Below are 26,037 nucleotides of genomic sequence, written 5' to 3' on the forward strand. Positions count from 1 at the left end.
AAAAGTATGTACATCAAGTAAAATATTATTGATCACGAAAAAGGTCAAGATACCGGGATGTAGCACACATATATGAGGAGAGGGAGTAAGCTTGTATGTAAAGAACCAACTTTTATATTTTATCACCATACACTGTATTATACTAGTTGTAGTCTTTTAAAATAAACACTCTTACCAGAAAATAAGATACAAGCCATGGAAGATGCTTTAAAGTAGTGGGTCAAGGACATTCACACAGCCCAATTAGACAAACCAAATTCATGACACACCAGTAAATACATAGAGATCAAGCTGGTATATGCTTCTGCTTTCAAGATGTATTGTCACTTGATTCATGTTGATATGACATGACTAAGTTGCCAGTAAGGCAATAACTTGTCCAAGAATATCGAATGCAGCCTGTGGGTGGTTTCGCTTTAGTTGAGCAAACCCCTCGCTGTTTATGATTTCTTGTAATCTCTTGCTGTTTCTTGTCATATACCTGAGACAGCAATCCTTGAGCTGCTGACAATGGTATTGCTCTGCAAGATCCAAGGTGAAACCCACCGTGTTGATATCCAGCGCCTTGCTCAGCCTGCTCTCGCACATCAGCTTTAGCCTTTCCATTGCGTAACGATCAGCCGCGATAAGCAAATGTTGCGCCATGTTTGTGGTCTCCTCCGTTGTCTCGTCCATAGACTCCGGCAGACGATCATTGTACACGTAATGCAGCAGGATCTCGAAAACCTTGGCATCCACGTCCTCGATGCGGATGCTGCTTTCTCTGCTCTCCATCATGGCACCGCACAGCTGGGCTCGGAAGACGGGCGATCTCGCAGCAAGCACGCACGCGTGCACCTTGAATCTCTTGAACCAGCCGATCTTGATGGTCAGGTCTGCCTTTGATAGGATCTACTAGCACTCTCGATTAATAGCAGTATATGTGGCGATTACAGAGACGGATTACAAGAATTGCGATCTAGGGTTCGTCTGGGGAAGGAAGAGGAAGGGGATAAGAGCCGAGCCGCCGTCGCCTTGATCCACTGGATGCCCTTCCCTTCGTCGCCTCCAGGTTAAGTAATGCGTGGCTTGGCCGTGGCCCATTCTGGGCCCGCGTACTTGGCGTTGGGCTTCCTGGCGCAGCTGGGCCGCGCCGCTTCCGATTGTGGCCTGTTGGGTTGTGGGTCCGCGCCGTCAGGGTCGCTAACATCCCCTCCTCCTTGAGTGGCGGCTTGACCCCAAGCCGCTGCGTGGGAGAAGCGAGCCTGCAGAGCTTGTCGATCTTCCCATGTGTCATCCAGATTGGAGGCGCCACTCCATCGGACCTTGACTTGCTCGATCATGTCGCCATTCTTGCGTCGCCATTTAGACTGTAGGATCTCACCAGGAACAGCCAAAGCATTAGTGTTGTAAGGAAGTTCGGGCTGAACTGTCGTACCAGGTGACAAAGCTCGGCGCAACTGGGACACATGGAAAACTGGGTGCACCGTGGCCTGCGGTGGCAGCTGTAGTTTGTAGGCCACCGCGTTGATCTTCTGGATGATGGCAAACGGTCCGTAGAATTTGAAGGAGAGCTTGTGGTTTGCGCGAGGAGCAACTGATGTCTAAATGTAAGGCTGAAGTTTCAGATAAACCTGATCGCCCACCTCAAACTCGCGGAGAGAGCGCTTCTGATCAGCATGTATCTTCATGTAGTTCTTGGCTCGATGCAGGTGTTGTTGTATCAGGTCTTGCATGACTGCGCGCTCTTCCAACCAAGCAGACAGGGACGGGACTGAGCATGAAGTGGACGCCGAGATGCCCCAGAACTTGGGCTCGTGGCCAAACATGGCTTTGAAAGGTGACATGCCGATGGCCGAGTGATGTGAAGAATTGTACCAAAATTAGGCCATTGGTATCCAATAACTCCAGCGCCTCGGACATGCATGTGTGAAGCAGCGTAAGAAGGTTTCCACGCACTGATTCACGCGTTCTGTTTGGCCATCTGTCTGAGGGTGGTTTGCTGTGCTCAGTCGAAGTTCAGTGCCTGCATACTTGAACAGTTCTTGCCAAAAGTGACTAGTGAAAACCGGGTCCCTGTCCGAGACAATCGCCCCAGGCAATCCATGTATCTTGTAGATCTGAGTCATGTAGAGCTGGGCCACTTTGGACGCTGTATATGGATGAGCTAAGGGCAAGAAATGAGCATATCTCGTTCTTTTGTCCACAATGACCCAAAGACAGTTGTTCTTCCCAGATTGTGGCAATCCATCCACAAAATCCATAGTGATAAGATCCCAAGGTTGTTTCGGAATTGGCAGAGGTTGCAACAGACCTGGAGACGCCGCTCTGTCTGGTTTTGCTTGTTGGCAGACTGGGCAGCATTGCACATACTGTTGCACGTGGGTCTTCATTTTTGGCCAAGCGAACAGGTGTCGAACCTTGCGATATGTAACTGGGTAGCCCGAGTGCCCCCCAGTGAACTATCATGGAAGGCGCCGATGATCTGTTGCTGCATTGCTGTCGATCCACCCAGCCATATGCGCCGGCGGAAACGAAGAATGCCTTGTTGCAGTGCAAATCTTCCCTTTGGGTCTGGCCGAACTGCAAGTTGCTCGAGCAAACGTTGGGCTTGAGGGTTGCTGTTATAACTGTTGCTGATGTCTTCCAACCACGCAGGTTGACAGATTGTCACTGCAGATAGTATCTCAGAAGAGTTGGCGCGAGACAGAGCATCAGCGGCCGTGTTTTCCGAGCCTTTTTTGTATCTGATTTTGTACTGAAGGCCCAAGAGCTTAGTGAAAGCTTTTTGTTGCCAAGGGGTGGTAAGTCTTTGTTGCTCTAGATGAACTAGACTCTTCTGGTCTGTATATATCACAAACTCTGCATGTTGTAGGTACAGTCTCCACTGATCCACTGCTACAATAACTGCCAAGAACTCTTTTTCATAAGTTGACAGTCCTTGATAGCGTGGTGACAAGGCTTTGCTCATGAAAGCGATGGGGTGCCCTTTCTGTTGCAGAACAGCTCCAATTCCTTTGTCACTAGCATCGGTTTCCACCACGAACTGCTCCTGAAAGTTGGGTAAGGCCAAAACTGGTGTTGAGATTAGCTGTTGCTTGAGTAACTGAAAGGCTATGTCAGTGTTGCTTCTCCAGACAAAGGGGACTCCCTTTTTTAACAGGTTGAACAGGGGTCGTGCGATTACGCCAAAGTTCCTCACGAAGCGTCTGTAATAGCCAGCCAGGCCTAAGAAACTTCGCACCCCTTTTGTGTCCGTTGGGGTTGCCCATGCGCTGACTGCCTGAATCTTACTGGGTTCTGTGGCCACGCCTTTTTCACTGATGACATAACCTAGATAGGACAGCTGCTTTTGGCCGAATTCGCACTTGGAGAGCTTAACTTTCCACTGATCTCGCTGCAGCAGTTGAAACACTTGTCGCAGGTGACTGACGTGATCTTCAAGAGTTTTACTGAAAACGAGAATGTCGTTGAAGAAGAGTAGCACACATTCGCGCAGCAGGGGCCGGAGTGTGTTGTGGAGGCCTCCGTTGAAAGTAGCCGGGCCCCCAGCCAATCCAAAGGAGACCACCTTGAATTCATAGTGACCTAAGTGGGTTTGGAAGGCCGCCTTGTACTCTTCGCCTGGCGCTAGCCAGATTTGATGATATCCTGACCGCAAATCCAGTTTGGAGAACCATACTGCTACGTGTAACTCATCCAACAGTTCTTCAATTACGGGCATTGGAAACTTAGCCACTGTGGTGATTGCATTTAAATGCCTGTAGTCGATGCACATCCTCCACGTGCCATCCTTTTTTACCAAAATGACCGGAGAGGAAAAGGGGCTGGAGCTTTTCTGTATGATTCCTTGACGCAGCAATTCTGCCACCTGTGCGTCGATCTCATCTTTATGGTCAGGCTTATGGCGGTAGGGCCGTATGTTGACAGGTTGAGCGCCTGGAATCAGTGGTATCTTGTGGTCACAGTCACGCCGCGGTGGCAGTCCCACTGGTTCACCAAATATTGCAGAGAAATCATCGACTACTTGTTGTATATTGGCTGGCACTGCATCTGGGTTGTTCTCCTCTGCTGAAGGTGCACATACATACACCATATGTGTTATGGCCCCTGTTCTGCACAAATTCTGCAATTGCAACGCGTTGATCACAGAGCATTCTGAAGATTGAGCTTCATGACCTTGCAAACGAGTGACACCCTCAGGAGTTTTGATCTCAATGAGTTTGGCACGCCAGTCCACTGTCATGGGGCTGTTTGCTTCCAGCCAATCCATCCCCAAGATGGCATCGTAAGTGCCTAGCGCCAGAATCTTCATATCTGTGACAAATTCACTGCCCTGAGTGTACCAGGCGCAAGCTGGCAGTTCAGAGATGCACGCCAGCTCGCCCCCATCTGCAACCCGAACCTTGCAAGCGCGTGGTAGAGGTCGCGCTCCTGACAGCTTCGCTGCAAGTGTGTTGTTGATGAAAGAAGTTGAGCTGCCAGAATCCACAAGCATGAGCACTTCCTGACCCTGAATCCATGCCCGAAGCTGAAATGCCTTTGCAGAGACACCGCCGGAAAGAGCCTGACGAGAGATCGCCATAACTGTCTCAGTTGATGGTGCCGTCGAAGAGGAATCGATGCTGTCGTCGATGCCGAAGAGCTCCAGGAGTTCCTCCACAACGTGGAGCTGCAAGGATGTGGGACACACGTGATCGTGTCCCCAACGCTCGCCGCACTTGAAACATAGCCCGCGCGCTCGTCGGTAGTCGCGCAGGGTCTTGAGTTTCGCCGTATCAGCGCGTGCTGATTCGGTCCCCCGTCGATCCGCTGCGGGAGCAGCAGGTACCGGGCGTGTTGGAGGTGTTGGTGGCGGCGGAAGAGGCATGGTCGTGCGCACTCCCAGCTCTGGTGGTCGCGGAAGAGATCCGAACGCGCCTTCTGCTACTTCCTCTTGCAGTAACGCGAGCGCGCATGCCGTGTCCGGATCAGGTGGCCGCTGGACCAGCACGACAGCGCGAATATCCTTCCGCAAGCCCTCGACAAAACGGGTGAGAAAATAGAATGGGTGAATCGAATCCGAATATGAGCTCAAATGATTAATAATCAGTTCAAATTGCTCAATGTAATTTGCAATAGTGGTGGTTTGGCGGACAGTATAAAACTGTCGGATCAACATCTGATGTCGATCTCGCCCGAAGCGTGTGCACAACAGGGTTGTGAACGCCTCCCAATCTAGCTCATCGAGCCGTTTTTGAATGGACTGAAGCCAAATCGAAGCCGATCCGAAAAAATTGAGGGCTGCCATAGGCACCCAAAATGAAGGCAGAATTCCAAACATCTGAAAATATTGTTCGCACAATGTTTTCCAGAGGTTTGGGTTTTCGTCCGAAAATTGAGGAAAAGTGATCGATGGGTGCGCCTGACCCAGGCCAGAGAGCAGCTGACTTGCATGAGCAAAAGGCGACAAGGGTACAGACGAAGGAACCAGGGAATCATACTGACCAAATGCCGGGGGCGGCGGCGGCGCCGGAATTGGCACCGCCGAGGACCCCCGAGGATTGATGGTGACGCCGTGGCCATGGGGCCCTTGGGTGTTGCCGGCCGCGCCTGCCGAGGTACCGATGTGGTCGCCCGGCGGCTGCGGTTGCTGGTCCTCTGGCTCCGTCAGAGGTGGTTGTGGCGCTGCTTGAAGAGCAGCCACGACATCGCTGAGATCTGCGACGCGTCGCTCGAGATCGGGGCGCCAGCTGAGCAGATCATCGATCTTCGTCGCCGTAGTGTGCTGGGCCTTGGTGAGGCCGTCGATCGCGGCCTCGATCTTGGTCTCGAAGCGGGTGAGGAAGGCAGAGACGCTGGGATCCATGGCTTCACGGGCTTGGTGGAGACCGCGCGTCTCGATGAGATGCGCCAGGGCGGAGCGGGGAGGGTGGTGGTTGGTGTCTCTGATACCAGATGATAGGATCTACTAGCACTCTCGATTAATAGCAGTATATGTGGCGATTACAGAGACAGATTACAAGAATTGCGATCTAGGGTTCGTCTGGGGAAGGAAGAGGAAGGGGATAAGAGCCGAGCCGCCGTCGCCTTGATCCACTGGATGCCCTTCCCTTCGTCGCCTCCAGGTTAAGTAATGCGTGGCTTGGCCGTGGCCCATTTTGGGCCCGCGTACTTGGCGTTGGGCTTCCTGGCGCGGCTGGGCCGCGCCGCTTCCGATTGTGGCCTGTTGGGTTGTGGGTCCGCGCCGTCAGGGTCGCTAACAGTCTTGAGCCCGCTGTCTAGAAGATTAGCTAGATCTTTGCTTAGGTCTGCGGGTGGGACGATGACGCCGTCATTTTCGTCGCCCTCCTGTTGGTCGTCCATCAGTCTTGGGACCTCGATGGTGCACTTGATCACTAGGCAGCCATCGTCGAGGCACCCGGACAAATCGGCCTTACTCACAAACTTGCTCCTACCCCAGCCCCAATCTGTGGATGAGAACTTCTTGGGGCCGGTTTTGTATTTGTGCTTCTCCCCTGTCGCCGGCGCCGCGGGGTCCTGGAGGCAGAAGGAATAGTAGGCCCTGACCTCTTCCTCGCCAGCAGTCATCAGCTTAAGGAAAATCGAACTGAACTGGTCGTTGACGACCCTAGCATCGCCGTTCGGGTAGTACATGATAGCCCAGTCGTGATCAGCAACGCGGAAAGTGTCGGAAGTGAGCAGAATCTTGCCCGTGATCGTGGAGTGGCCGATGACCTTGAACAGGTGCTCGCCGGCGTGAACCACCACCGCCGAGGAGGACTTGGTTACCATGGCAGCGAACTTGTAGCGAAGAGGTTTCGAGAAACAAAATCGATCTAATCTAAACGAATCGATGGGCGGACAAAGCCACGGACGTACATCGATCGATGTTTTCAACTGCGGGTCCAGCTAAGTGGGGCGTCGAAATACAAAGTCCGTCCTGGGTGACGGTTCCGTAATTTGCGCAGGGGCGATCTGGAGGCGATCCGATCTACCCTAGGGTTCGTCGGCTCCCTCTCGCTCCTGGTCGTCAATCCTCCCAGTAACGCAGGCCTGCCGTTCTCTCTGTGACTACGGCCAGGTCTAGGTCTCTCGTCCGTCGACCCAGTGTACGGCGAGGGTGTCAAGATCCCACGTTCAGTCCAGGTGAGGAGGAGATTGGGAGGATGGAGGAGGTGGCGGGGATGTTGAGGGGGCTTAGGCTTTCGGAGGCAGAGAAGAGGGGTTTGAAGTTGAAGAAGGTGGAGAAGGGGAAGGTGATTGAGTGGGTAGAGGATGATCCGCAGGCGGTTGGGAAGTTGTTCTCGGAGAAACCAGTGAATTCGAGCGTGATTGGGAACATGTTGGGAAGAATTTGGTGCCCAATCAAAGGGGTGGGATGCACGGAACTAGAAACAAACATCTTCTTATTCACCTTTCGGCAGGCAGTAGGTTGGAGAAGAGCTTTGGAGGATGGACCATGGTGGTTTGACAAGGAGTTGCTGGTAATGGAAGTCTTTGACCCAGAGAAAACTGTGGCAGAATATGACTTCAATCTGATCCCTATGTGGGTTCGGGTTTTGGGCTCCCGCTCGGCTCGATGAATAGGGCAACTGGCGAACTGATAGGAAAGGATTTCCATGAAGTGGTGGATGTGGATGTTGGGCCTGATGGGAAAGCAGTTGGCAAGTTCTTACGGATCAAGGTGATACTAAACATCCAACAACCATTGATGAGGGGCTTCTTGCTAGACAGAGAGGGGGATGGTCAAGGGGATGCAGATATGGTTGGTCCGGTACAGAACAAGGGAAAGAAAAAGATCCTTTGGTGCAGGTTTGAATACGAACACATGCCGGATTTTTGCTACACCTGTGGTATAATTGGCCATGGCGAGAAGGAATGCGTGGTAAAAACCCCAAAGGGTGATGCACCCCAGTTTGGCCCCTGGCTGCGTGTACAGGAGATGATGAAGAGAGTAGATGATGGAAGGAAGGGAAGATGGGGAGATGGAAGAGGAAATAGCGGGAGTAGGAGCTGGAGCGGGGGCCGAGTGGGGAGTGGAACATCTGATTATGGGGATAGGAGGAACTATAACCTGGGTAGAGGAAGTGGTTCTGCGGGCAGTGATGCGCCGTCTTGGCATAAGGAAGGTAGAAATTCAGGAAGCCGGAGCCGTCAGGAAGGTGGAGATGACTATGAAGTTACTAGTCCACTGAAGAAGAAAAATGGAGAGGAGAAGGTCTCGGATAACAGTAAAACTACAAAGAGACTGGAGTTTAACACTGGAAACATCTCTGATCCAAAAGGAGAGCAGAAGGGGGGAGACATGAGTGCTGATGTGCAGGCTCATATAACAGAAGCCGGCAGGGGATACACATGTACTGATAAGGCTGATATGAGTAGAAACAAAGGATCACATAGCAGACCGGCACAAGGAAACCACGTGCATGGGCATGCGTAGAAGGGGAAAGCTGGAGGTAAATTTAAAAGGAAACCGAGAGATGCAAACAATATGGATAAAACATCAAAAGAACAGCTACCAGTCGCAGGCAAGAGGGATGGAGGCGAGATGGAGATTGATGATATTAACCGGGCGAAGAAAGGACGTGTGGATGGTGAGGAAAAGGGGGGAGAGGGAGAGGAGGAGAAGGGAGGGGTGATGGACGCGTCAGTACGTGTAATTGCAGGGGAGGAGAACGACACCAACAATGCTAGCATATTGGCCGGGCTGCAGGAGCAGCCCCGCTGGGAGCAATGAAAATAATTAGTTGGAACTGCCGGGGGCTCGGGAATGGCCCGGCAGTTCGTTCTCTTCTCGAGTTGGGAAGAGTGGAGGATCCCGACATTTTATTTCTTTGTGAGACAAGGATGACGGAGAAGGAGTTGGATCGGTTTCGGTGGTTGCTTGGCTTAGTGAACATGACTGCATGGAAGGCGGAGGGGAGAAGTAGAGGGGTGGCATTATTCTGGAGGAGAGGGGTGGATGTGGCGTTAAGATCCTATGGAAGAAGGCATATTGACGTTGATATAACAGAAGGAGATGGTTCACAGTGGCGTCTTACGGGGGTTTATGGGGAATCTGAGGCGGCGAGGAAGAAAGAAACATGGAGAACTCTTGGTTTATTGAAACAACAACATCAAGATACAAGGCCGTGGTTGTGCCTAGGGGACTTTAATGAAATACTTTCTAGTACAGAGAAGGAAGGCGGTGTGGTCCGGCCACAACACTGCATGGACGGCTTTAGGGAGGCATTAAACAGATGCGAGCTGCGGGACATTGGATTCGAGGGTGACATATACACCTGGAGGAACCATAGTAAGGAGCTACATACATACATTTGTGAACGGTTGGATAGGGCGATCGCGAACGAGCAATGGTGTGACAAATTCCCTGGGTTTATAGTTGTCAATGGAGAGCCGCGGCATTCTGATCATCGGCCAGTCATAGTCTGTACGGAGGGTGCGGAGAGTAATTGGAGTAGGGGAGACTCAGGATTCAGATTTGAAGCACGCTGGCTGCAAGAGGAAGGTTGCACTGATGTGATTCGAGAGGCCTGGAATGCGAGCAGGAGGGGGGGGGGGAATGAAGGAGTAGCACACACTTTGCGATCAGTGGCGGGGGAGCTGACCAAGTGGAATAAGGAGGTCGTGGGAGAGCTAGAAGGCCGGTTGAAAAAGGCACGCCGAGACTTGGAGAGATGCATGCTTGAGCCTGTGTCACAAGAGAAAATTTTAGAGGAAGCTGGATTGAGGCGGCTGGTGGAGGAGTTAGAAGAAAAGAAGCATACTCATTACAAACAAAGGGCTCATGTGTGGTGGCTGAGGGATGGAAATAGAAACACAGGCTATCTGAAGTCAGTGGCGACAGCGAGGAAAAAAGCTAATAGGATAAAGGAGCTCAGGAGGGAGGATGGGGTAGTAGTGAAGAAGGAAGAGGAGTTAACTAATTATGTGTGCTCTTTTTTTCAGGACCTCTTTACATCTTGCTCGGGGAGCCGAACACCTGAACTCATTGAAAAGGTGAAACCACGCGTCACCGCCACCATGCATTCGACCCTTAATGCGGAGTTCACAAGGGAAGAAATTAAGGCCGCATTGGATCATATTGGAGATCTCAAGGCCCCGGGGCCGGACGGCATGCCCTCCGTCGTCTTCAAGCGCCATTGGGAGTTTATGGGAGACAAAGTGGTTGAGGATGTCATGGACGTTCTAAATGGTGGTGATATCCCCGAAGGCTGGAACGATACCCTTGTGGTTCTTATACCCAAAGTTCATAACCCGAAAAGGATCAAAGATCTTCGGCCAATTAGCCTGTGCAACGTAATATACAAGCTGGTCTCCAAAGTCCTAGCTAATAGGCTCAAAGTGGTGCTACCGGAGATCATTTCAGATAATCAAAGTGCGTTTGTACCCGGCAGATTGATCACGGATAATGTGTTGATTGCCTATGAGGTCTCACACTACTTGATGAACAAGAGGAATGGTAAGGAAGGCTATGCTGCAGTAAAGGCGGACATGAGCAAGGCGTACGACCGGGTCGAGTGGAGTTTCTTAGAGGCTATGATGACAAAGCTTGGGTTCAGCAGGCCTGGGTGAAGCTAGTTATGAAATGCGTAACTACTGTACGATACCAGATAAAGGTTAATGGTACACGAACGGAACAGTTCAGTCCTTCTAGAGGCCTGCGGCAAGGAGACCCGTTGTCGCCATACTTGTTTGTCATTTGCGCGGAAGGATTATCTGCCCTGCTAATGGAGGCGGAGGAGAAGAAAAGTATCACCGGGGTCAAAATATGTACAGCTGCTCCTAGTGTGTCTCACCTTCTCTTTGCTGATGATTCCATGCTCTTGTTGAAGGCGAACCAAGAGGAGGCGGCCGCATTGCATGATGTTTTGGCTCTGTATGAGGACTGCTCAGGGCAGTGTATTAACGTGGAGAAGTCGGCCATCATGTTCAGTCCGAACACCCCGGAGGAAGCAAAAGAATTAGTCAAGAATGCTTTACAGATCAATAGCGAGAACTGGAACGAACGATACCTTGGTCTTCCGGTGCATGTAGGAAGATCAAGGAGGAAAACATTTGCTTATGTCAAAGGTAATATCTGCGGGAGAGTATATGGCTGGCAGGAGAGGTTACTGGCTAAAGAGAGCAAAGAAGGACTGGTGAAGGGAGTTGCTCAGGCCATTCCAACTTATGCAATGTCATGCTTCGATCTAACCAAATCCTTGTGTTCAGAAATCAATAGTTTGCTTGGGAAGTTATGGTGGAGCCAGCAGGACAAGGAAAACACTTTGCATTGGATCAGTTGGGACAAACTGACACTGCCGAAAGCTAAAGGAGGACTTGGTTTCCGAGATATGCATAACTTCAACCTTGCAATGCTGTCCAGGTAGGGGTGGTGTCTCCTTCAAAATCAGGACAGTCTCTGAGCAAAGGTCCTAAAGGCTAGGTATTTTCCTCACTGCCATTTGTTGGAAGCTGAACCGAGGGAGGGGATCTCTTATTCTTGGAGGAGCATTCTGCAAGGTTTGGAGCTGATTAAACAAGGATACATATGGCGGATTGGTGATGGTACAAACGTCAAAATCTGGACTGACCCGTGGATACCACGGGCTTGGTCGCGACAGGTGATTACTCCCAAAGGATCGCATCTTATAACCCATGTAAGTGAGTTGATGTGCCCAATTACGGGTGGATGGCATGAAGCAATGGTCCAAGACACCTTTTGGCCGGAGGATGCCCGTCACATTCTGCAGATACCGCTGAGAGAAGGAGTAGAAGATTTCATAGCATGGCACTACGATGGTAAAGGTATACATTCGGTGAGAAGTGGGTATAAGCTGCAATCCCAATTGGCTAAGCACGCACGGACTGGGAGTCCGGGCTGTAGCTCAGAGGTGGCTGGCCAGTTTGATAGACATGGAGATGATGCTTGGAAACGCATTTGGAAACTCCCATGCCCAAAGAAACTTCAGATGTTCATATGGAGAATGAAACACGAAGCCTTAGCGTTGTGTACTAACTTGGAGAAACGGGGACTGAAACTAGAGACCAACAAATGCTTTTTCTGTGGCCGGGTAACAGAAGATGGAGGCCATCTGTTTATCAAGTGCAAAGCGGTCAAAGAAGTCTGGAGGGGGCTGGGCCTGGAGAAGGAGCGAGAGGCGTTGGAGGGATTCCCTGACGTGCATGCAATGCTGGACAAGCTGTGGGAGCTAGATGAAAATAAAAGAGTGCTGATCGTTATCTTCTGGTGGCACTGGTGGAGTAATAGAAATAAGATAAGGGAGGGAGAGCTGGTTGTCGATGCACAAGAAGTCATGCGCCGTACCCACTGCAACGCTCTGGAGTATCTCGAGTACTTTTCCCTGAAGAAAGGTAAACCTACTCAGCTAAAATGGCAGCCGCCAACTGAAGAGATGCTCAAGATTAATATAGATGGCTCATTCCAGCCCGGGAACTCGTTTGGGGGTTGGGGCTTGGTGGTGAGGGACTCCGTTGGGAATGTGATTACGGCCCATGCAGGCCGTCATGAAAATGTATCCGATGCATTTGGGGCTGAGGTCATTGCCATGAGTGCAGCCATTACAGTCGCAAGTGAGCTGGGTGCACTGCGGGTGATCTTTGAAACGGACTGCCAGCTGCTGGCTGAAGCTTTGGATCTTCGCAAGGTGGATTCCTCTCCCTACGCGGCCGTCATTGAGGACATCAAATTCCAGCTTAAGATGTGGTTCTCACACCAAAGAGTCAGCTATTGCCGACGTGAGGCCAACTCGGTAGCCCATGAGTTAGAAGTTATTGGTCGTATGTATTTACCTAATGATAGTATGAGTTGGAACTCGAATGTACCGCCCCGTGTGGCTGTTTGTGTCACAGGTGATTCACCTGGACACCGTTAATCTATAAAGCTTTGCTTTACCTCAAAAAAGATGTTTTCAACTGTGCCCATATTTACCGGAGATTTACCCAGATGTGTTTCCTGCGCCGGTCTCCTTGGTAATCACAAACGTGAGGGCAACGGAACGGGCCAAGGGGGACAGATCCGTTTTCTTTCTTCTTGAGGAAGAAAAGAAAGCGATCTAGGCCAGACGAGTTTGGCCTTCCGACGACGTCAGGCGGCTCCTCTCCGCGGACGAGCATCGGTCGTCCGTGGTGAGGGTCACCAGATCCGTGCGTACAGATCGTGTAGCTTTAGCTTTTACTCTCTAACAACTTAGGTTTCATGTCGTTCGAAGTCTTGACTTCTACTACGGTGAAAGAGGCACTGAATAAAGAACCTACAATTCTTTCCCAGTAAGGCTAACGACTCTATGGTCAGGCATGGTTTTGAAAACTAGTATATTCAAGCGAGGTTGGTGGTGGGGGCGGCGACATCCTTGTGGGGGACTTGTGTCACCAGGCTCGGCCGTTGCAGCGACGTTTGCTCCGGCGCCGGCACAGAGCTTGTGATGTAGTCCAGGAGCAGATGCAGTTGTGATATGCATTGGCGGCATCCGGAAGATGTTGGACTATGCGCTAAGTTTGTGGTTTGTGAATGACATACACGTTTTCCTTCTTCAATGTCTTAGTCGCCGAAAAGTTGCATATCAGCCGTGTAACCACGCTGAGTGGTAGTACTAGGGATGGGTGACGATGTTGGAGTCAAGCTCACTGGAATCATCGGTCTTGATTCTAATTCTTTGTTGGATAGTGGTCCTCAGCATTGTGCTACCTTTTCAATTTTGTTAGGTCAATGTTTATATGACTGGTACTTGATATTTGTTATATGTATATCACACGTGTTACCATGTCAAAAAGAATCACAAATGTGAGGCGGCCACTAGTGCAGAACCGGGCAATAGCACCGGTTCGTACGGCCCTTTAGTGCCGGTTCCACAACCGGCACTAAAGTGTGGTCACTAAAGCCCCCCCCCCCTTAGTACCAGTTCAGCACGAACCGGTGCTAAAGGCCAACCACGTGGTACGAGCCAGCTCCGGGGGCAGGGAGCCCTTTAGTGCCGGTTGGTAACACCAACCGGTATTAAAATGTTGGGGGGTTTTGGGTTTATGATTTCTTTTTCATTTAATTTTGTGTTTTCCATTTAATTCTTTTTCGTTTGCTGGTATTTTACGATACTACACATTGTACACGTTATGCATATATATATATATATAATAGAATTTCTAGTATAACCGATCATATATATATATATATATCATCAAATGTCTCACAAACCACCATATTAATTAATTCAGACATACACACATGTATATATATATACAATTAGATAGCTATATACAATTTCTACTACAATGTTGCCTTCGGAGCCAGTGGCATTAGCCTAATTGGTGCCTTCGGAGAACAATATGATAATTGGAAGTGGTTCATGGGGGCGGTAGCGGGTAATAGGATTCTCCCTTCGGATCTATGACCTGGTCGAGCAAAAATCCGCATATTTCCTCTTGAAGTGCTTGTACGCACTCTGTTTCTAGGAGCTTGTCCCGCACTTCTGTGAACTGTTAAGAAGGAGATCAATATGCATGTGTATTAGTTATGTGACTAAATATCGATAATGGTGTAAAAATTGTGAATAGTGTTGTGACAAACGTACCCATTTCTGTCTTTGAGATCTGCTCCTTTCGGACGCCATCATGCGAATGTTCTCGCAAATGCAGTATGCACACAGATCAGTCCCCTGCGCCTGCTGAAGGGCCTTTACGAGAATGGAATTTGATCAGATAATAATTAATCAAGCATGATAATTAAAGAGATGGCAGCTAGCTAGTTAGCTAGCTAGTACTACTTAATTACTTACCTTGGGTCGAAACCATTTCAGCTTTTGTTTCCATTCGCCTGGAGTGACGCTGAAGAACCTTGCCCAAGCCCTGCCCGCCGACAAAGAAAATGAATAAAGGGATTATTAAATAGTTCATATCAGGAAATGATGAACTAAATAGACCGAGATATATAGTTAATAATGATTGAAATTACCTGTTGACTATCCCAAACAAGTTGTTATAGTCAGAATTTATTTTGAGTAGTGAGTCCAGTATTTCAACTGTTCCGGCGTCAACTTTAATGATACACAAGATCCAGTGAAATCTGCATGCACACACGTTTGCATGTCTTAATTAAGCGGGCATATGTAAGCAAAAACATGTAGCTAGCTAGTAGGAAAAAACAGAGAATTTGTAATACAAGACAGTGTGACTCACTGGAAGTTGTAAGGAGGTAGTATATCTTCATGGTATTTGAGGCGCTTCAAGAACTCTAGCATGCTGTCCTCTATATGCTTTGCATGATATGCATCTATTTTCCATGTGTATTCATTAACGGTGTTTGGGTCAATGAACCCAATGCCATAGCGTTCACCTTTTTCCATTTCATACATCTTCATCCTGCATAATACCACAGAAAAGAATATAGTGAGGATAATTAAAGGTAATGATTGATCAAAAGGATTACTACAGCTAGCTTGAGACTTAAATTACAGAAAGAAATCACTTACAGACAATAGCAACTGACGATAGATTTGTCGAGTGCGTCTTGATTGTATAACTGAAACAGTTCATTATACTCAACGGCCACAGCTTTCTGATGGTAGTAATGATCCTTCTTAACTTCCACCATGAGAGACTCTCGATTGGAACTCTTGGTAATGCCCATGTACCATTGATGCAATTCATACATTCTCGTTGGGAGCTTCTTGACCTCGTCTGGCTTGACCAAAGGTTCGCCCCGGACATATTTCCGTTTTATTTCCTCCTCTGTAAGCACAGGCATGGGCTCGATCTCGAGGAGTTGTCCAACAGTGATATTGAGAATTTCAGCCTGCATTATATGCTCCTAGGTTATTACCACATTTCCCACCTCGGCAACGTAAACTTTTTGCCCACAATAATATTGGGCGCGCGTACTCTCACGTGTTGTTGGCACAACAAGCGAGGGGATCGATTGCGCCGCCTGTTCTCCCAGCTGGGGAACGGTTTTCCCGCATTTTTTGACAGCTGCTTGTTGTTTCCTCGAGCTCGAGCTCGCTTCCCTCTGTAGACGTGCTCGATTTAACTTCCTGATGTGGCGCTCATAGTCTGTGTCAACAGGCTTCAGAGCTGGTGGTTGAGCCATACGAATGAAGTGGTCAATCGTTTCCTCAGTCACTTTCTCCCTTGGCAGCGGTGGCGGTTTCGGTGCAAAATGGGCTTCCACCTCGACCTTCGATATGGCTGCGTTTTCCTCCTCAGACTTGTCATAAGGCCTCTGCTGAAGAGGCGCGAGGCTTGGACCATATTTATATCGCTTGCCTCTGTTTGTACTTCCTGTACTACCTCGACTCGTACCGCTACGCACCATAGCTGCGGGGTGTCTCTTCTGCGATTGTTTAGGCGGCGGAGACGGCTGACGTGACTGAGTTGGACGAGGAGGAGTGGCCTAAAGCTGTGCCGGACTTGGAGGGGGAGTGGCCTGAAGTTGTGCCGGACTTGGAGGAGGAGTGGACGTCTGACGTTGTGTCGGACTTGGAGGAGGAGTGGCCTGACACTTTGCCGGACTTGGAGGAGGAGGAGTGGCCTGACACTTTGCCGGACTTGGAGGAGGAGGAGTGGCCTGACACTTTGCCGGACTTGGAGGAGGAGGAGTGGCCTCACGCGTTGGTGGACTTGGAGGAGCGGGAGTCTGCTGACTCGGTGGCGGACTTCGACGAGGAGTCGGGTGATGCGGTGTCGGTGGCCTTCGAAAGACGATGCAATCCTTTCTCCATAGGATGACACGATGTATGGCCTCTCCCAATGTGTGCTCGTCGTCACCTCCAGGAATGTCAAGCTGTAGCCCCGAATATGGGTCCACCACCTCATCAACCAAGACACGAGCATAGCCCGCTGGAATCGGGTTGCAATGGAAGGTTGCCTCGGGGGGATTTGAAAAGCAACGACGTCCGCCACCTTCATGGATATGTTCTTCATTTTGAAGTGTAGCTCGCAGTTAGTGTTCTCCGTGATGTCATCCACGGGGTACCTATCCAGCATTGCGTCGCCCGGGGCGGAACCCACGCTGCTTCTCGGCTTGGATGGGGTGGTGCTATCCAATGCTGGATCATCCGCTAGCTGCTGCAGCTGCTGAGACCCCCTTTGCTGGCTAAGTGAGTCGATCTGCTCCTGGTGCCGCTAGAATTTGACTACCAAGTCCGCATGACTTGCTTCTAGGCCTTGAAGGCGTTCATAGTCCCGCTTCCTCTGCTCCTCCTCCATCTTCCTCTTCTTCTCCTCCGCAATCTTCTTTCTCGCACGGGTTCTGTAGTTGGCGTTCCAGTCCGAAAACCCCTCATACCACGGAATAGCGCCCTTGCCTCGTGTTCTTCCTGGGTGTTCAGGATTTCCCAGGGCATGCGCAAGCTCGTCGTTCTCTCTATTGGGCTGGAACACCCCCGATCGAGCCTCTTCTATTGCAACAAGTAGCTCATCATCGGCTCTGTTTAGACATGCCTTCGTCGAAACTTTGCCTGTCTTCGGGTCCAACTCCCCCCCCATGCGCATAGAACCAAGTCCTGCACCTGGGGGGCCAGCTCTTAGTAACCGGAGTGACACCTGCATCCTCCATCTCTTTCTCAGACTTATCCCACTTAGGCATTGCCACCGCATAGCCACTTGGCCCCAGCTTATGGAACTTATCCTTTTTTCGGCATTCTTCTTGTTTATTCTCGACCATTCCTTAGCTAATTCCGAATCCTTGAATTTCACGAAATCGTCCCAATGAGCACTTTGGTTCTCTAGTGTTCCCTCGAATACTGGAGTCTTCCTTCCTCCCTTGACGTACTTGTCCCATACATGATTCTTGTGGTTCTTGAATGCAACCGCCATCTTCCTAAGAGCAGCGTCCTTGACTTTCTGCACATCTGCTTCTGTGAAATGATCTGGTAGGGTGAAATGTTCCACGAGAGTATCCCAAAGCAGACCTTTTTGTCTGTTGTCGACAAAAGTAACATCTGGACGTGGCTTTGCTGGCTCTCTCCATTCTTGAAGGGAGATCGGGAGTTGGTCCTTCACAAGAACTCCGCACTGACGAACGAACTTGTCCGCAATCTTCTTAGGCGCTAATGGTTCGCCACTATGTCTGATTGCCTCGATATTGTACTTTACGCCCTCCTTCAACTTTTTGTTCGGGCCTCGTTTCGTCCTGTTGCCTGAAGATTTGCTCGATCCGGATGGCTGAAAGAAGAAAGATCGATTCGTTAATATATCTTCAAGTCATTTAAAACATGTGATGATCACGAGATGCCTGCTTATATAAATATATATACCTCGCCGGTCTTTGTTGTTTCAAGATCAACATTTTCTTCGTCATCATCATAATCATAGTTCATGACTTCATCAATTCGGTCGTCGCGATCGAATATCATATCACCCTCCCCGGTGTTGTTTAGAAATTCAGAGCCGTCATAATCTTCTTCATTCTGATCATCATCTGGCCCGCGAGGATGGCGTATCATATCGAACATGGCCTGTTCTCCCTCTCTGCCGGTATTGTCCGCCATAGCTTTTATTTAACTAATCCAAAAGAAATATAAAACAATTTAGTATTCAAATTACATCGTCTCGAATAATAGATATAATCTCGAATACATCGTCTCGAATAATAGACATAATCTCGAATACATCGTCTCGAATAATATATAATCTCGAATACATCGTCTCGAATATTATATATCGAATACATCACTGGCTAGCTAGGTAGCTAATTAATAAAGATCGAATACTACAGAAGAATCTAGGACACTCGTGGTTCCTTCGGCGCGGGCGGTGGACACCCAAAGCGAAGGAACCCTCACAGGATCATAGCTGAAGTGAGATCCCTGAAGAAACTGCCAGGTATTGGAGAACCTGCCGCCCTCTAACGCAACCATGTAGCGATGGACGTGCTCGTCCTCCTCCCTGACACGGCGACGTACCACCTCCGGCGGGGCCGGCTCCCTCCGCACCGAAACTGGCCCACGCGAACGCCACCAAACGAGATCAGGGTCGACGACAGGACCCGGGAGCCGGGTTCCTCATCAAGAGGCGCGCCCCTCCAGGTAGCACCTCCCAGTGCCAGCCCGGCGGAGCCCAGTCCTGGACATGGGTCAGCTGGACGTCGTCGTGGACGGTTCGACGGCAAGGATGCGGGCCGGGCATCGTCGAGAACAAATACTAGCTATATGCCCGCAAAAAGTAACATTTTTTTAATGATTGGATTTTGATAACTAAAATTTCTAACATTTCTATATAACTAACATTTCTATAACATTTCTAACAATGCTATATAACTAACATTTCTATAACATTTCTAATATTTCTATAACTAAAAAACAGAAAAAAATTATAACATTTCTATATATATAACTAACATTTGTATAACATTTCTAATATTTCTATAACTAAAAAAAGGAAAAATTTCTAACTTTTTTATAACTATTTCTCTAACTAAAAAATAGAAAAATTTCTAACAATTCTAACTTTATTATAACTACTTCTATAACTAAAAAATAGAAAAATTTCTAACAATTCTAACATTTCTATAACATTTCTAACAATATGCTATATAACTAACTATTCCTATAACTAAAAAAAGAAAAATTTCTAACTTTTTTATAACTATTCCTATAACTAAAAAACTAAAAAAAATGTATGTGTGTGTGTGTGTATTTGTGTGTGTGCTCACCGGCGAGGCAAGAGGCGACGGGGGGGGGGGGGGCGGCGCGCGATGGGGACGGCGACGGGCGGCGACGACGGGGACAGGGACGGGGCGGCGACGACGGGGACGGGGACGACGCGGGACGGGCCGGGACGGGGCGGCGGTGACGACGGGGACGAGGACGACGGGGCGGCGACGACGTTGACGGGGACGACGGGGCGGCGACGACGGGGACGGGGCGGCGACGGAGGCGGCGACGAGAGGGATATGGAGACAGGGGCGCGCGGCGGGCGACGGGGCAGAGGAGAAGAAGCAGATGAGAAACTGAAAATTTTGAAGTGTTTAGTTATATAGGATGGACCTTTAGTACCGGTTGGAGCTACCCCCTTTAGTACCTACTAAAGGGGGGTGCGCTGCCAGGGGAGGGGCGCAAAGTTTAGTCCCACCTCGCCTAGCGAAGGGCAGCCGCACTGGTTTATAAACCCAGCCGCGGCTGCTCCTTTGAGCTCCTCTCAAATGCAGGCCTTCTGGGCCTACCTGTGCTGTGCTGCCCCGTGGGCCTACTGGGCCTTTGCGGGCCTGCATCCTGGCCCAACAACAGGTTGAGTTTCTAGTCGTATGCAGGCCGCTCTGGCCCAGTAGGCGGGCTTTTTTTATTTATTTGTTTGCTTTATTTTTTTTAATTTATTTTTTTGAGTTGTTTTTTTGTGTATTTAGAGTTTCTTTATGAATATTTTTGCTTTAGGTACAAAAAATTACAAACTTTCTGTTAGTGCCCGTAGTTTTCAAATTTGAATAGTTTAAATTTTGAATTATTTGAAATTAGTGTGAATCACTAGTTTTTGAATAACTTAACTTTAAAAATCAGTAATGGCATGAAAGAATTTGTTTGCACATAAAATTTCTTCGTGTTTCAAATGCCAAAACACATAATTACCCTAACTATTACAGAGATTCCCTCCTGGGTGTGAAACACAGAAGAAAGTGATGATAGTGAAGCCGATCACATCCCAGATCTTTGGGTGTGAAACTTTTTCGTCGCGTGTGTCCCTTTGCGCCGTAACCATGGAAAATCTTCATCATTTAACGGGATGCTCGGGTCAATATTCACTGTGAATGGAGCAATTTCATCAAACTTTTCATAATCTTCTGACATGTCTGTCTTGTCATCCACTCCCACGATGTTTCTCTTCCCAGAAAGAACTATGTGGCGCTTTGGCTCATCGCACGATGCATTCGCTTCCTTATCTTTTCTTTTTCTCGGCTTGGTAGACATGTCCTTCACATAGAAAACCTGTGCCACATCATTGGCTAGGACGAATGGTTCGTCTGCATACGCAAGATTGTTGAGATCCACTGTTGTCATTCCGTACTGCGGGTCTTCCGTTACCCCGCCTCGTGTCATATTGACCCATTTGCACCGAAACAAAGGGACCTTCAAACCACGTCGATAGTCAAGTTCCCATATGTCCTGTATATAACCATAATATGTTTCCTTTCCCGTCTTGGTTTCTGCATCAAAGCGGACACCACTGTTTTGGTTGGTGCTCTTCTTATCTTGGGCGATCGTGTAAAATGTATTACCATTTATCTCGTACCCTTTGAAAGTTATTATATTCGAAGATGGTAACTGGGACAGCAAGTATAGGTCATCTTCAATGGAGGCGTCATGCATGGTACGTGTCTGCAACCAGCTGGCGAAACTCCTGGTTTGTTCACGTGTAATCCAGTCATCAGACCGCTCCGGGTGTTTGGAGCATAGCAAATTCTTGTGTTCATCCATATACGGAGCCACCAAGGCGGAATTCTGTAGAACTGTGTAATGTGCTTCAGTGAGAGAATGTCCGTCCATACATATTATTTGTTCCCCTCCTAGCGTGCCTTTTCCATCCAGTCTGCCCTTATGCCGCGATTCAGGAACACCAATCGGCTTAAGGTCAGGAATAAAGTCAATACAAAACTCAATGACCTCCTCATTTTCATGGCCCTTGGAGATGCTTCCTTCTGGCTTAGCACGTTTATGAACATATTTCTTTAAGACTCCCACGAACCTCTCAAAGGGGAACATATTGTGTAGAAATACGGGACCCAAAACGTTAATCTCTTCGCATAGGTGAACTAGGACGTGCGTCATGATGTTGAAGAAGGATGGTGGGAACACCAACTCGAAACTGACAAGACATTGCACCAAATCATTCTCTAACCTTGGTATGATTTCTGGATCGATTACCTTCTGAGAGATTGCATTGAGAAATGCACATAGCTTCACAATGGCTAATCAAACATTTTCCGGTAGAAGCCCCCTCAATGCAACCGGAAGCAGTTGCGTCATAATCATGTGGCAGTCATGAGACTTCAGGTTCTGGAACTTTTTCTCTGCCATGTTTATTATTCCCTTTATATTCGACGAGAAGCCAGACGGTACCTTAATACTGAGCATGCATTCAAAGAAGATTTCCTTCTCTTCTTTGGTAAGAGCGTAGCTTTGCATGACCCTGATGTATGCCGTCTTTTCCGTGCATACGTTGCTGGTCCTCCCGTGCCTCAGGTGTATCTTTTGTCTTCCCATACACGCCCAAGAAGCCAAGCAGGGTCACACAAAGATTCTTCGTCACGTGCATCACGTCGATTGCGGAGCGGACCTCTAGGTCTTTCCAATAGGGCAGGTCCCAAAATATAGATTTCTTCTTCCACATGGGTGTGCGTCCGTCGGCGTCATTCGGAACAGGTTGTCCACCAGGACCTTTTCCAAAGACCACCTTCAAATCCTTGACCATATCATGTACATCAGCACCAGTACGGTGGCGAGGCTTCGTCCAGTGAACCGCCTCACCTTTGAAATGCTTGCCTTTCTTTATTACGGGATGCCTGCTCGAAAGAAATCGACGATGTCCCAGGTACACATTCTTCTTACAATTAGCCAATTATATACTGTCGGTATCGTCCAAACAGTGCGTGCATGCGCGGTATCCCTTGTTTGTCTGTCCTGAAAGGTTACTGAGAGCAGGCCAATCATTGATGGTCACGAACAGCAACGCCTTTAGGTCAAATTCTTCCCCCATGTGCTCATCCCACACACGTACACCTGTTCCATTTCACAGTTGTAAGAGTTCTTCAACTAATGGCCTTAGGTACACATCAATGTCGTTGCCGGGTTGCTTAGGGCCTTGGATGAGCACTGGCATCATAATGAACTTCCGCTTCATGCACAACCAAGGAGGAAGGTTATACAAACATAGTCACAGGCCAGGTGCTATGGTTGCTGCTCTGCTCCCCAAAAGGATTAATGCCATCTGCGCTTAGACCAAACCATACACTCCTTGCGTCATCTGCAAACTCCTTCCCGTACTCTCTTTCGATTTTTCTCCACTGCGACCCGTCAGCGGGCACTCTCAACTTTCCATCTTTCTTACTGTCTTCTCTGTGCCATCGCATCGCCTTGGCAATGCTCTTTTTTTGGAACAAACGTTTCAACCGTGGTATTATAGGAGCATACCACATCACCTTGGCAGGAATATTCTTCCTGGGGCGCTCGCCCTTGACATCACCAGGGTCATCGCGGCTGATCTTATAGCGCAATGCACCGCATACCGGGCAAGCGTTCAAATCCTCGTACTCACCTCGGTAGAGGATGCATTAGGGCATGCATGTATCTTCTGCACCTCTAACCCTAGAGGGCAGACAGCCTTCTTTGCTTTGTACGTACTCTCAGGCAATTCGTTGTCCTTTGGAAGCATATCCTTTATCATTACCAGCAACTTTCCAAATTCCTTGTCAGATACATCATTCTCTGCCTTCCATTGCAGCAATTCGAGTGTGGTAACCAGCATTTTCTTGTCACCTACGCAATTCGGGTACAACAATTTTTTGTGATCCTCTAACATGCGCTGCAACTTCTTCTTCTCCAAATCACTTGCGCAGTTTCTCTTTGCATCGGCAATGGCCCGACCAAAATCATCAACGGGCTCATCTGATGCCTCTTCTTCAGCTTCTTCCCGCATTGCCGGCTCAGCTTCTTCCCGCATTACCGGCTCAGCTTCTTCCCCCATTGTTGTATCATCGTATTCAGGGAACCCATGGCCAGGATAGCTGTCGTCGTCCTCTTCTTCTTCATTGTCTTCCATCATAACCCCTCTTTCTACGTGCTTGGTCCAAACATTATAGTGGGGCACGAAACCGGACTTAAACAGGTGGACGTGAATGATTCTTGACTTAGAGTAATTTTGACCATTCTTACAGACAGCACATGGACAAGGCATAAAACCGTCCGCCCGCTTGTTTGCCTCAGCCGCAAGCAGAAAAGTTTGCACGCCATTAGTGAACTCGGGAGAGCATCGGTCATCGTACATCCATTGTTGGCTCATCTTCAATACACAGCACCAAAAACACCAACTTAATACAAGTTCATACATAAAGTTCATACAACACTTAAATGCAACAAACAAATAACTCTCTAGCTAAAGCATTTAAATGCAACAACAAATGCGATCAAGATCGCAGCTAAGGTAACAATTGATCCAACAGCATAATGATACCAAGCCTCACTATCGATGGCATATTTTCTAATCTTTCTAACCTTCAAGCGCATTTTCTCCATCTTGATCTTGTGATAATCGACGACATCGGCAACATGCAACTCCAATTCCATCTTCTCTCCCTCAATTCTTTTCAATTTTTCTTTCAAGTACTCGTCTTCTCTTTCAACTAAATTTAACCTCTCGACAATAGGGTCGGTTGGAATTTCCGGTTCACATACCTCCTAGGAAAAATATCTATGTCAACTTGATGGGCATAATTTGTCATAAACACGAAATGCAACTAGTTTTAAAAGAGATTATATATACCACATCCGAATCATAACAAGGACGAGGGCCGACGGATATCAAAACCATGGCACTATGTATAACAAACAACGTACGGGTAAGATAATTATACGAGTAACTATATATCCAAATCACACAAACATCAATTTTTATATAAAATTTCATGAACAAGAGGCTCACCACAAGGTGGTGCCGGCGACGGGACGGTGCGGGCGATCGACGGTGGTTACGGCGGAGATTTAGAAGGCACTAAGTAAACCACACCTACATATGCAAACTAAGTGTTATTTTTGACCTCAAATTGCATATAAATCAAATACTAGCACATATAAATCCTCCCAAATTACTAAACTCACAAATTAAACATTATATAAAGCATTGCAAGAGCTAATCTAGCAATGAGATATGAAAGGACAAAGTTGCTAACCTTTGTGATCATTTGAATCGATGGGGACCTTCAAATCTTGACAAATTTTGGGCAAAATGTGTGATGAGCTCGAGAAGAAGAGGGGAAGAACAGAGAGGGAGGGGAAAGGGGAAGAACAGAGCGAGCTCGGGTGGACGAAGGGTTTATGTAGGACGACCTTTAGTACCGGTTCGTGACACGAACCGGTACTAAAGGTGCTGGAGGGGCCCCAGACCGACAACATCCTGCCAGCACTCTCATTAGTACCGGTTCGTGGCACGAACCGGTGCTAAAGGTTCGCCATGAACCGGTACTAATGAGAGCGGCCCGGCTAGCCGTTGGAACCGGCACTAATGTACACATTAGTGCTGGCTCTAATTCAAACCGGCACTAATGTGCTTCACATTTGACCCTTTTTCTACTAGTGCAGAGACACAAATACCTTGCAATTTATGTTTTTTTAGATAAGGAATGTTAAAAAAGAGAGGCCGGGGAAGTAAAATTCTCCACCAATTTTAAAGACCCTCACCCCGCCCCCGCCCCGTGTCACCTACACGGGAGGCGATCGCGCCGCCGGCCCTAGGCCTACTCCCCTCGTCTCCTCCCTCCTGCCGCCGCCTGAGATCCCGCCAGCGAAGCCTAGCCTGTGATGGCGGCAGCGGCGGGGCCTTCGGCCTCGTGTGGTGGTGGTGAGCTCTCTTGGCGCGGCGGTGATCCAGGGGCAAGGAGCGGCGGGATCCCGGTGACATGCGTGACGACGGCGACAGCAGAGGCACGACATCCCCGTGGCGGGGGCGCCCCCGAGGTGGCGACCGGGATCATGGGTCTCGCCTTGCCCAGATGGGCTTGGGCAGGCCGACTGGTGTGCATCTATAGGCTAGCGTGGTGGGCCTGACGACGCCGATTGTAGGCACCGTGGTGGTGCCACGACCGGTTAGGCAGCGGCGGCCTGGATCCCTTTCGTCCATTCCCCGGCAGAGATGGCGGCGATCCGTGCACGAGATGCTTGATGGAGGCTCTTCGAATAGATCTGGGTGAAAACTTGCTCTCGGCAAGCTGCCGAGGCCGGCGGTGGCGGCACTATCTGCGTCGTTCTCTTCTTGAAGGTATCGCTGTGGCGAAGTTCAAGGCCACTCTATGCTACCTCCAAGGGAAACCCTATATCAGTAGATTGGATGATGGCGGCGCTCTGGTGTTGCTTCCCCCTTGGGGGCGTCATTCTTGGA

At 49.0% G+C, this 26,037-nt stretch overlaps 4 protein-coding genes across 4 annotated transcripts; 2 read left to right on the forward strand and 2 right to left on the reverse strand.

Annotated features, from left to right (window-relative positions):
* Window positions 1-351: 351 nt before the first annotated feature.
* LOC125513046 (BTB/POZ and MATH domain-containing protein 1-like) lies at window positions 352-6,753 on the reverse strand. Its single transcript, XM_087528666.1, has 2 exons — window positions 6,223-6,753; window positions 352-879 (listed from the first exon to the last, which is right to left on the reverse strand). Exons 1-2 carry the CDS (start codon window positions 6,751-6,753, stop codon window positions 352-354), a joined length of 1,059 nt encoding a protein of 352 aa, XP_087384792.1.
* On the reverse strand, window positions 2,369-5,827 carry LOC147964077 (uncharacterized). Its single transcript, XM_087527631.1, has one exon. The coding sequence runs from the start codon at window positions 5,825-5,827 to the stop codon at window positions 2,369-2,371; it is 3,459 nt and encodes a 1,152-aa protein (XP_087383757.1).
* A 3,938-nt stretch (window positions 6,754-10,691) lies between the features above and the next one.
* Window positions 10,692-11,333, forward strand: LOC147964078 (uncharacterized). Its single transcript, XM_087529816.1, has one exon. The coding sequence runs from the start codon at window positions 10,692-10,694 to the stop codon at window positions 11,331-11,333; it is 642 nt and encodes a 213-aa protein (XP_087385942.1).
* An 801-nt stretch (window positions 11,334-12,134) lies between these two features.
* On the forward strand, window positions 12,135-12,839 carry LOC147964079 (uncharacterized). Its single transcript, XM_087529817.1, has one exon. It carries the CDS (start codon window positions 12,135-12,137, stop codon window positions 12,837-12,839), a length of 705 nt encoding a protein of 234 aa, XP_087385943.1.
* Window positions 12,840-26,037: the final 13,198 nt, after the last annotated feature.

Source organism: Triticum urartu, chromosome 6A (assembly GCF_056163025.1).
Source record: "Triticum urartu cultivar PI428250 chromosome 6A, HENAU_Tu73, whole genome shotgun sequence".
Classification (NCBI taxonomy): Eukaryota; Viridiplantae; Streptophyta; class Magnoliopsida; order Poales; family Poaceae; genus Triticum; species Triticum urartu.